A 12,810-nucleotide genomic window follows, 5' to 3' on the forward strand; every position below is an offset into this window, starting at 1 on the left:
TTTTGCTGAAGTTTCTTAAGTAGACAAGCAGAAAAGACATAATTGAATCCATGCATTTCCCATTTGGGACTCAGACTCACCTAAGTGTTTTAGGCATGGGCCAGGGATATCCTAAGAAACAGGGTTGCTATTCTCTAGCTAAATTGTCCTTTCTTCTATGATGTTGAGCAAACTGAGGCCCTTGTGGATGTTAAGCTCAGGCTCTACCATTGAGCAGCCAAATCTTACTTCTCCTGCATTGTTTTGATGGCTTTGCTTATCTGTTTCTTCTAAGCTAATTTTCTCCCTGTTGTCTTTGTGCACCTAGGTATGGCACAGTCACAAGGCTGGGTGCGAAGATGCTTCAAGGCCTTTTGCAAAGGCTTCTTTGTGGCGGTGCCTGTGGCAGTCACTTTCTTGGATCGGGTGGTCTGTGTGGCTCGAGTGGAGGGATCGTCGATGCAGGTGAGAAGGAGTTGAGCTCTCTCCTGGAAAGTGTGTGTGCTCCATCCTTTCTCAAGCACTAGAGATAAGAGCTCGCCTTAGTATTTCTGTGTTAGGACCTGAAAGGTTTTACAAAACTATTGAAACTGAAATTTCATCTTCCTGAGTTTCTTTAAAAGCCCTTCTGATACACTACTATTATAATCAGAGTGATTAGAATGAACTATCAAATAGGTCTCTGGGTCTGTGTACTTTGATTTTTCTGTGAATTCCAAGTGGAGACTCAAAGAAAATTTACTAAATGGCATCATTTTCTGTGACTATGACTACATTTAAACAGCTCTTTAAGACAAAATTAGCTGGGTGGTGGTGGTGCATGCCTTTAATCCCAACACTCAAGAGGCAGAGGCAGGTAGATCTTTGTGAGTTCAAGGCCAGTCCAGTCTACACAGAGAGAGACAGAGTATCAAGATAGCCGGGTTACACAAAGAAACCCTGTTTCAAACAAAAACCAAAACAAAACCCAACAAAAACCTACCACCAGCAAAAAAGATGAAATTATAGTACAGTTGCACATTTGTTTAGGTATGATTCAGTTACTCATTAACATACAGTTTCAGTTTGTAGGAAAGTCTGTGTAACTGATTCCAGCCATCCTAGTATGCTTTCTAAGTTGAGTTATTGATTAAAATACATTTAAAATGTTTTAATTATTGTGTGTGTTCAAGTATGCACATGCTATAGTGCATATGTAGAGGTCAGTAGCTAATTTTAGAGAGTATGGGTTTGTTTGTGTTTCAGGTTGAATTCTTGAGCTTAGCTCAGCAAGCATTTTTATCTGCTTAGTCATCTTGTCAACCCACTTTGATTAAAAGTATTAAATGCACTTTAGAGTAAAAGAGCTTGGAAGTGGAGATTTCCAAAAAATTATGTACAAATCGTTTTGTGGAAAGAGAAGATCTTATTAAAGAACTATTGTTTACAAGCTGTTACGTGAGTAGGATTATGCAGCTAAGCAGCACTTGCACTTTGTAACAGGATTTTCTTGGTTGTCACCAGCATGTATTAAGTTCATGCATTGTGCTGCATAGCCCTGTAAAACAGATACATAAAGTGAATATATAGGTTTTCTAGAGATCATGATTATGCAGAGTAATCCAGTTAGGTTTTTCCTTTTCTTTTTCTTAGAGACAGTTAAAGCACCAGTTTTAGGGGATGTGGATGTACTTCATCATAATTATGGTGTTGAAAATCAGACTTCTTCCTCTGTGTGAGAGTCAGGGAGGTAAGGAAAGACTGTTAGGTAGGGGCCTCTGGGGGAAGCCAATGGGACAGCTATGTTGGCTTTCATTTTAGAGGTCCCCCTCTTCTTGGTCAGATGACCTTGACCTCAAACTATACCTACAAGGTTCCTTCTACAGCAGGTCACTAGCTCAGAGTAAACTGGGCTACTGATTTGAATGCAAAACATTTTTTAATGCAGAGATACAGCAACATACGAAGAATATGGTTTATAGGCACATGCCTTTGTTTACGAATACAGCTCAATCCATTTAAAAAGGCTTGGAATTTGTTTTTCTTATCTCTTCAGTTTCCAATTCCTAGCAGCCTTGTCTTAGCGTCAGTCCTCAGGTGGATAACATTGGAGATTTGCTTTGTAGAGCTTTTGAGTCAGATTTATCATTTAAGACTAAAGCTGGCTTCTCCACAGCCTACCAAATCCCTTTTTGGAGCTCTAGGATCTTTTAGTAACAACCAGATTAATAATGATTTTCTTCAATATCCTCATTGATCTTTTGCTACCACTATCAATAGAAAGGACTTTTTTATACAATACAGGACCACCTTACTTTGGATCTAATGATATTTTAGGAGATTATGTGGCAATCATAGTATCCCAATCATCATACTTTTGGCTTAACACATTCCTACTGAGAACATATAGTTATGGTATGTGGGGAGAGCCAAAAGCATTCATTAAAATATATAAAGTATGATTCTTGTTCACAAGATATTGATTGTTTTATGGAAGAAAAAAGTTTGTCCCTAGTGAGGAAGGCAAGGAAGAAAGTGTTAAGTCATGTTATTCCCTACTGTTAGTAGGCGTGCATAGATATACTTGAATCTGCAGATACATTAATACCTTTTGTGTTATTCCTAGTTCTACTCCTAACAAGTCAAATTTATTACCTTAGAATTTGTCTGGTACAGAATGTCAAATCCTCCTGGTTACAGCTTATAGGAAAAAAGTTTGAATTTACCTAGGTCTGCAAATTCACTGGAGGGTTTAGTATGCAACCATGAGAGGAGCAGCAACATGGCAGCTGTCATAGAGAACTGGGAGCAGTGGCAAGTACAGTGATGTGCTCAGCCTTCTCTCTGATGCTGTGTTCTACTTTGGTCTATGTCTCTGCTTGGTTCTTTCACACCTGCCATCCGTAACAGGATACAAAGGGTGCTGGCCACTCCCATGCTTTTAAAAGCCCAGGTCTGTCACCACTACTGTTGCTTATAATTTCAGCTAGAAGTAGCTGAGGGTAGGGGAAACTGTGATTGATTCAAGTTCTACCAAATGCTCTTAGATATATATAGTTCAACTTTGACCATCAGGGTGAGTGTTATGATTGATCTAGCCTTGGGTAATTGCACTCTACTCATCTATAGCTATATTGAGTGATCTGTAAGAGAATAAGCACTTCCATTTTTTTGACAGCTTCTGTATAGCCCTGCCTGTGAATCCTGGAACTCACTATGTAGATCAGGCCTGCCTCTGTCTCCCAGGTGCTAGAATTAAAGATATGTACTACCAAAACTGGCCAGAGCATCCATTTAGGTCACATTATGCTGTGATGATTGAGAGTGATGTACAGGTGACATTTCCTAGTGGAATGGACCCTGTTTTCAGGTGCAAGTAGAATGTATTCTGTGGACAGACAGGAAAATACATCGGGTTCCATATCTTCTCAATTTCCGACGAACTCTGGTTGACAGCTTATTTAATTTGCAGGTACATTAGATACCTCTAAGTCATACCTACAACTGTTTGAGCAGAAATTTACATTGAATTAATTTAATCACTAAATAGAAACTGTTTACTGTATTTGAAGACATTATTATTAGTCACAGCTATGATGAACTGAACAGGTCTACATCCTGGGGTTCAGTAGACTTTTCAAAATTAGAATAAAATCATGCCTTTAAATTTCTCTACTCATGGGGAAGCTCTAGATGTCCTGGTGGATCCTATAAGAAACTATCTTGATTTTTCATGGGTTTTTGTTGTTGCTGTTGAGGCTCGAAGCTTTCATCTGGTATAAGGCTTTGGTTGGTTCCATGAAGAAGGGAACTCTGGATGGCCAAGAAGTTCTTATATTAAAAATATGAAAGTAAGACAAAGAAATAAAAGACAAGAAAGAAAACCATGGCAAAGAGAGAAGAAAGCAAATGACAGAGGTGTAAAGGTCAGCTGATTGATAGGGAATGATGGAGGAAATTAGCATGTAGCATGGGTCAGGGCAGAGGATCAGCCAGGGACTTAGACAGAGATGTGCTACTCTTGAGACTGATAGGACTCTGTGTATGACAGTCCTCCCTCCCTGGGTTTATTCCCTTGAGGCTTGACACATGACACACGCCTGCTGTGTGTTTGTGTGCATCAGTTCTGAGGAGGCTCGTGTAACCACTGATTCTGCATTGCAATGTTCATTGACAAATTGGTGCCATTTGGAATTAATATGGTGTAAATCACTGGTTTTAGAAATCTGGTATAAGGTACTGTGGTGGATTGAATGAAAACAAGCATGATAGGCCCAAAGGGAAGTGGCACTGTTGGGAGATGTGGCCTTGTTGGAGTAGATGTAGTCTTGTTAGAGGAAGTGTGTCTCTGGGAGTGGGGCTTAAGGTCTCAATTGCTCAAGCCAGAACCAGTGTTTCACTCTCTTCCTGCTGCCTGGGTTCCAGATGTAGAACACTCAGCTCCTTCTCCAGCACAGTATCTGCCTGCTTCCCAGCATGATACTTATGGACTAAATCTCTGAACTGTAAGCCTGACCCAATTAAAGGATTTTCTTTGTAAGAGTTGTTGGCAGCTGCCGCTGCAGAGAGCCTGTGGGCAGCACCCCACGAGCGAACTTGAGCCTCGGGACCACAGGTAAGACCAACTTTTCTGCTGCAAGAAAGCTGCCTGGTGAGCTTGGGACACACGGAAGCAGAATTCCTCTAGGACCGGGCACGTTCTGTGTTTACCGGAAGTCGCACACCCGCGGATCCCGGCCCGCAGCAGCTCTCTGCTCCCAGACCCGGTGAGAGAGAGACCCAACCGCCTGGTCAGGTGGGCACTCCTGAGGCTGCAGAGCGGAAGAGACCACCAACACTGCTCACCCCTGCCCACATCCCTGGCCCAAGAGGAAACTGTATAAGGCCTCTGGGCTCCCGTGGGGGAGGGCCCAGGAGCGGCAGGACCCCTGCCTGAGACACCGCCGGAACCTGAAGGAAACAGACCAGATAAACAGTTCTCTGCACCCAAATCCCGTGGGAGGGAGAGCTAAACCTTCAGAGAGGCAGACAAGCCTGGGAAACCAGAAGAGACTGCTCTCTGCACACACATCTCGGACGCCAGAGGAAAAAGCCAAAGACCATCTGGAACTCTGGTGCACTGAAGCTCCCGGAAGGGGCAGCACAGGTCTTCCTGGTTGCTGCCGCTGCAGAGAGCCCGTGGGCAGCACCCCGAGAGCGAACTTGAGCCTCGGGACCACAGGTAAGACCAAATTTTCTGCTGCAAGAAAGCTGCCTGGTGAACTCAAGACACAGGCCCACAGGAACAGCTGAAGACCTGTAGAGAGGAAAAACTACACGCCCGAAAGCAGAACACTCTGTCCCCATAACTGACTGAAAGAGAGGAAAACAGGTCTACAGCACTCCTGACACACAGGCTTATAGGACAGTCTAGCCACTGTCAGAAATAGCAGAACAAAGTAACACTAGAGATAATCTGATGGCGAGAGGCAAGCACAGGAACCCAAGCAACAGAAACCAAGACTACATGGCACCATCGGAGCCCAATTCTGCCACCAAAACAAACATGGAATATCCAAACACACCAGAAAAGCAAGATCTAGTTTCAAAATCATTTTTGATCATGATGCTGGAGGACTTCAAGAAAGACGTGAAGAACTCCCTTAGAGAACAAGTAGAAGCCTACAGAGAGGAATCGCAAAAATGCCTGAAAGAATTCCAGGAAAACATAAATAAACAAGTAGAAGCCCATAGAGAGGAGACACAAAAATCCCTGAAAGAATTCCAGGAAAACATAAATAAACAAATAGAAGCCCATAGAGAGGAGACACAAAAATCCCTGAAAGAATTCCAGGAAAACACAATCAAACAGTTGAAGGAATTAAAAATGGAAATAGAAGCAATCAAGAAAGAACACATGGAAACAACCCTGGATATAGAAAACCAAAAGAAGAGACAAGGAGCTGTAGATACAAGCTTCACCAACAGAATACAAGAGATGGAAGAGAGAATCTCAGGAGCAGAAGATTCCATAGAAATCATTGACTCAACTGTCAAAGATAATGTAAAGCGGAAAAAGCTACTGGTCCAAAACATACAGGAAATCCAGGACTCAATGAGAAGATCAAACCTAAGGATAATAGGTATAGAAGAGAGTGAAGACTCCCAGCTCAAAGGACCAGTAAATATCTTCAACAAAATCATAGAAGAAAACTTCCCTAACCTAAAAAAAGAGATACCCATAGGCATACAAGAAGCCTACAGAATTCCAAATAGATTGGACCAGAAAAGAAACACCTCCCGTCACATAATTGTCAAAACACCAAACGCACAAAATAAAGAAAGAATATTAAAAGCAGTAAGGGAAAAAGGTCAAGTAACATATAAAGGCAGACCTATCAGAATCACACCAGACTTCTCGCCAGAAACTATGAAGGCCAGAAGATCCTGGACTGATGTCATACAGACCCTAAGAGAACACAAATGCCAGCCCAGGTTACTGTATCCAGCAAAACTCTCAATTAACATTGATGGAGAAACCAAGATATTCCATGACAAAACCAAATTTACACAATATCTTTCTACAAATCCAGCACTACAAAGGATAATAAAGGGTAAAGCCCAACATAAGGAGGCAAGCTATACCCTAGAAGAAGCAAGAAACTAATCGTCTTGGCAACAAAACAAAGAGAATGAAAGCACACAAACATAACCTCACATCCAAATATGAATATAACGGGAAGCAATAATCACTATTCCTTAATATCTCTCAGTATCAATGGCCTCAACTCCCCAATAAAAAGACATAGATTAACAAACTGGATACGCAACGAGGACCCTGCATTCTGCTGCCTACAGGAAACACACCTCAGAGACAAAGACAGACACTACCTCAGAGTGAAAGGCTGGAAAACAACTTTCCAAGCAAATGGTCAGAAGAAGCAAGCTGGAGTAGCCATTCTAATATCAAATAAAATCAATTTCCAACTAAAAGTCATCAAAAAAGATAAGGAAGGACACTTCATATTCATCAAAGGAAAAATCCACCAAGATGAACTCTCAATCCTAAATATCTATGCCCCAAATACAAGGGCCCCTACATACGTAAAAGAAACCTTACTAAAGCTCAAAACACACATTGCACCTCACACAATAATAGTGGGAGATTTCAACACCCCACTCTTATCAATGGACAGATCATGGAAACAGAAATTAAACAGTGATGTCGACAGACTAAGAGAAGTCATGAGCCAAATGGACTTAACGGATATTTATAGAACATTCTATCCTAAAGCAAAAGGATATACCTTCTTTTCAGCTCCTCATGGTACTTTCTCCAAAATTGACCATATAATTGGTCAAAAAACGGGCCTGAACAGGTACAGAAAGATAGAAATAATCCCATGCGTGCTATCGGACCACCACGGCCTAAAACTGGTCTTCAATAAAAATAAGGGAAGAATGCCCACATATACGTGGAAATTGAACAATGCTCTACTCAATGATAACCTGGTCAAGGAAGAAATAAAGAAAGAAATTAAAAACTTTTTAGAATTTAATGAAAATTAAGGTACAACATACCCAAATTTATGGGACACAATGAAAGCTGTGCTAAGAGGAAAACTCATAGCGCTGAGTGCCTGCAGAAAGAAACAGGAAAGAGCATATGTCAGCAGCTTGACAGCACACCTAAAAGCTCTAGAACAAAAAGAAGCAAATACACCCAGGAGGAGTAGAAGGCAGGAAATAATCAAACTCAGAGCTGAAATCAACCAAGTAGAAACAAAAAGGACCATAGAAAGAATCAACAGAACCAAAAGTTGGTTCTTTGAGAAAATCAACAAGATAGATAAACCCTTAGCCAGACTAACGAGAGGACACAGAGAGTGCGTCCAAATTAACAAAATCAGAAATGAAAAGGGAGACATAACTACAGATTCCGAGGAAATTCAAAAAATCATCAGATCTTACTATAAAAACCTATATTCAACAAAACTTGAAAATCTGCAGGAAATGGACAATTTCCTAGACAGATACCAGGTATCGAAGTTAAATCAGGAACAGATAAACCAGTTAAACAACCCCATAACTCCTAAGGAAATAGAAGCAGTCATTAAAGGTCTCCCAACCAAAAAGAGCCCAGATCCAGACGGGTTTAGTGCAGAATTCTATCAAACCTTCATAGAAGACCTCATACCAATATTATCCAAACTATTCCACAAAATTGAAACAGATGGAGCACTACCGAATTCCTTCTACGAAGACACAATTACTCTTATACCTAAACCACACAAAGACACAACAAAGAAAGAGAACTTCAGACCAATTTCCCTTATGAATATCGATGCAAAAATACTCAATAAAATTCTGGCAAACCGAATTCAAGAGCACATCTAAACAATCATCCACCATGATCAAGTAGGCTTCATCCCAGGCATGCAGGGATGGTTTAATATACGGAAAACCATCAACCTGATCCATTATATAAACAAACTGAAAGAACAGAACCACATGATCATTTCATTAGATGCTGAGAAAGCATTTGACAAATTCAACACCCCTTCATGATAAAAGTCCTGGAAAGAATAGGAATTCAAGGCCCATACCTAAACATAGTAAAAGCCATATACAGCAAACCAGTTGCTAACATTAAACTAAATGGAGAGAAACTTGAAGCAATCCCACTAAAATCAGGGACTAGACAAGGCTGCCCACTCTCTCCCTACTTATTCAATATAGTTCTTGAAGTTCTAGCCAGAGCAATCAGACAACAAAAGGAGATCAAGGGGATACAGATCGGAAAAGAAGAGGTCAAAATATCACTATTTGCAGATGACATGATAGTATATTTAAGTGATCCCAAAAGTTCCACCAGAGAACTACTAAAGCTGATAAACAACTTCAGCAAAGTGGCTGGGTATAAAATTAACTCAAATAAATCAGTTGCCTTCCTCTATACAAAAGAGAAACAAGCCGAGAAAGAAATTAGGGAAACAACACCCTTCATAATAGACCCAAATAATATAAAGTACCTCGATGTGACTTTAACCAAGCAAGTAAAAGATCTGTACAATAAGAACTTCAAGACACTGAGGAAAGAAATTGAAGAAGACCTCAGAAGATGGAAAGATCTCCCATGCTCATGGATTGGCAGGATTAATTTAGTAAAAATGGCCATTTTACCAAAAGCAATCTACAGATTCAATGCAATCCCCATCAAAATACCAATCCAATTCTTCAAAGAGTTAGACAGAACAATTTGCAAATTCATCTGGAATAACAAAAAACCCAGGATAGCTAAAGCTATCCTCAACAATAAAAGGACTTCAGGGGGAATCACTATCCCTGAACTCAAGCAGTATTACAGAGCAATAGTGATAAAAACTGCATGGTATTGGTACAGAGACAGACAGATAGACCAATGGAATAGAATTGAAGACCCAGAAATGAACCCACACACCTATGGTCACTTGATTTTTGACAAAGGAGCCAAAACCATCCAATGGAAAAAAGATAGCATTTTCAGCAAATGGTGCTGGTTCAACTGGAGGGCAACATGTAGAAGAATGCAGATCGATCCATGCTTATCACCCTGTACAAAGCTTAAGTCCAAGTGGATCAAGGACCTCCACATCAAACCAGACACACTCAAACTAATAGAAGAAAAACTAGGGAAGCATCTGGAACACATAGGCACTGGAAAAAATTTCCTGAACAAAACACCAATGGCTTACGCTCTAAGATCAAGAATCGACATATGGGATCTCATAAAACTGCAAAGCTTCTGTAAGGCAAAGGACACTGTGGTTAGGACAAAACGGCAACCAACAGATTGGGAAAAGATCTTTACCAATCCTACAACAGATAGAGGCCTTATATCCAAAATATACAAAGAACTCAAGAAGTTAGACCGCAGGGAAACAAATAACCCTATTAAAAAATGGGGTTCAGAGCTAAACAAAGAATTCACAGCTGAGGAATGCCGAATGGCTGAGAAACACCTAAAGAAATGTTCAACATCTTTAGTCATAAGGGAAATGCAAATCAAAACAACCCTGAGATTTCACCTCACACCAGTGAGAATGGCTAAGATCAAAAACTCAGGTGACAGCAGATGCTGGCGAAGATGTGGAGAAAGAGGAACACTCCTCCATTGTTGGTGGGATTGCAGACTGGTAAAACCATTCTGGAAACCAGTCTGGAGGTTCCTCAGAAAATTGGACATTGAACTGCCTGAGGATCCAGCTATACCTCTCTTGGGCATATACCCAAAAGATGCCTCAACATATAAAAGAGACACGTGCTCCACTATGTTCATCGCAGCCTTATTTATAATAGCCAGAAAATGGAAAGAACCCAGATGCCCTTCAACAGAGGAATGGATACAGAAAATGTGGTACATCTACACAATGGAATATTACTCAGCTATCAAAAACAACGAGTTTATGAAATTCGTAGGCAAATGGTTGGAACTGGAAAATATCATCCTGAGTGAGCTAACCCAATCACAGAAAGACATACCTGGTATGCACTCATTGATAAGTGGCTATTAGCCCAAATGCTTGAATTACCCTAGATGCCTAGAACAAATGAAACTCAAGACGGATGATCAAAATGTGAATGCTTCACTCCTTTTTTAAATGAGGAAAAAGAATACCCTTGGCAGGGAAGGGAGAGGCAAAGATTAAAACAGAGACTGAAGGAACACCCATTCAGAGCCTGCCCCACATGTGGCCCATACATATACAGCCACCCAATTAGACAAGATGGATGAAGCAAAGTAGTGCAGACCAACAGGAGCCGGATATAGATCGCTCCTGAGAGACACAGCCAGAATACAGCAAATACAGAGGCGAATGCCAGCAGCAAACCACTGAACTGAGAATAGGTCCCCCGTTGAAGGAATCAGAGAAAGAACTGGAAGAGCTTGAAGGGGCTAGAGACCCCAAAAGTACAACAATGTCAAGCAACCAGAGCTTCCAGGGACTAAGCCACTACCTAAAGACTATACATGGACTGACCCTGGACTCTGACCCCATAGGTAGCAATGAATATCCTAGTAAGAGCACCAGTGGAAGGGGAAGCCCTGGGTCCTGCTAAGACTGAACCCCCAGTGAACTAGACTATGGGGGGAGGGCGGCAATGGGGGGAGGGTTGGGAGGAAACACCCATAAGGAAGGGGAGGGGGGAGGGGGATGTTTGCCCGGAAACCGGGAAAGGGAACAACACTTGAAATGTATATAAGAAATACTCAAGTTAATAAAAAAAAAAAAGAGTTGTTGGCATAAATTGTTAGAGGTCCTCTGAGCACATTGTCTAGCTCTGGGCTCACTCTTGGTCTGGAGGAGCCTTGTTGGACTCAAAAAACACCCTGCGTCTGCATGGAAACTAGCTTAGAACCTGACCAATCCCACCCTAGTTGGATCTGCCTGCCATCGCAGTTGGATCCAACTAGGATACAGTCTTCAGAGTGGGGTCTGCCTGAGGCACAGCCAGCAGTGTCTGGTATCCTGACCTTAATTGTTTGACCCACAGCCCCTCACACTTTCTGGAGAAGTTCTGCTGCCATCAGGATCATCCAGCCCACACCAGGGAAAACCAGGTGCTTAAAGGACAGTCTAAGAACACAATCAACAAATCCCAGGGCAATATGGTACTACCACCACAGCCCCACTATCCTGATACAACAAATCCTGGATATCCTAATGAAATTGAAACATAAGAAGAGGATCTTAAATCCAGTCTTACAAAGATGATAGAGTCCTTCAAAGTGGGCATAAATAAATTCCCTTGAACTATAGGAAAATACATTCAAGTAGGTAGAGAGACATTAAAAGAAGAAGCAAATAAATATAAAAAAATACAGGAAAATACAAATAGGTGAAGGATAGAAATAAAACTGTCTATGATCTAAAAAGGGAAATAGAAACAATAAAGAAAACACAACTTCAGATAATCCTGGAGATGGAAAACCTAGGTAAGAGAACAAGAACTACAGACACAGGCATCAACAACAGAATATAGGAGATGGAAGAGAAACTCTTCAGGTATAAAAGCTATGATAGCAGATGTCAATATATCAATCAAAAGATGTGAAATCTAAAAAGCTCATGATACAGAACATCTAGGAAATTTAAGGACACTATAAAAAGATCTTCAACACAATTCTTGAAGAAAAATTTCCTAGCCTAAATAAAGAGATGCCTATAAAGATATAAGAAGCTTATACAACACCAAAGATATTGGACTAGAAAAGAAAATCTTCCCATCAAATAATGATCAAAACACTAAATATACAGAACAAAGAAAGACTTTTACTAGCAGCAAGAGAAAAAAGGCCAATTAATTTATAAAGGCAGACCTATCAGAATTATACCTGATTTCTCTTTTGAGACTAAAAGCTAGAAGGGCCTGGGCAGAAATTGTGCAGCCCCTAAGACAGTACAGATGTCAGCCCAGGCTATCATAGTGAGCAAAAATTTCAATTACCATAGATTCAGAAAACAAGATATTCTATGGCAAAACCAAATTTAAACAATATCTTTCCACTAACTCAGCCTTACAGAGGATACTAGAAGGAAAAATCCAACACAATGATGCTAGCTACTCTCAAGAAAACACAAGAAATAAATAATTTCACACCATTAAAATCAATAGAACAGAAGCATACATGCACACACATTCAACCACCACCAACATCAATATAACAAGAAGTAACAATCATTGTCATTAATATCTCACAATATCAATGAACTTAATTCCCCAATGTAAAAAGATAACAAGCTAACAGAATGGATGTGTAAACAGAATCCATCATTCTGCTGTGTAAAAGAAACACATTTCAGCAACAAAGATAGTTATTATCTCAGTATA

The 12,810-nt window shown here is 40.6% G+C and overlaps 1 protein-coding gene across 10 annotated transcripts in view; it reads left to right on the top strand.

Annotated features, from left to right (window-relative positions):
• Window positions 1-12,810, top strand: part of Immp2l (inner mitochondrial membrane peptidase subunit 2) — a 906,807-nt gene that overhangs the window by 47,481 nt on the left and 846,516 nt on the right. For 9 of the 10 annotated variants that reach the window (XM_087551872.1, XM_087551869.1, XM_087551873.1 and 6 more), the window contains one exon: window positions 308-444. In XM_087551872.1, coding sequence (XP_087407998.1) covers window positions 310-444 — 135 coding nt within the window. In that variant the 5' untranslated portion in view covers window positions 308-309. Of the gene's footprint in view, window positions 1-307; window positions 5,612-5,725; window positions 8,280-12,810 lie in introns of those variants that run through there. The other variant, XM_087551866.1, reaches the window with a different exon arrangement.

Source organism: Rattus norvegicus, chromosome 6 (genome assembly GCF_021556685.1).
Source record: "Rattus norvegicus strain SHRSP/BbbUtx chromosome 6, alternate assembly SHRSP_T2T, whole genome shotgun sequence".
In the NCBI taxonomy this organism is placed as follows: domain Eukaryota; kingdom Metazoa; phylum Chordata; class Mammalia; order Rodentia; family Muridae; genus Rattus; species Rattus norvegicus.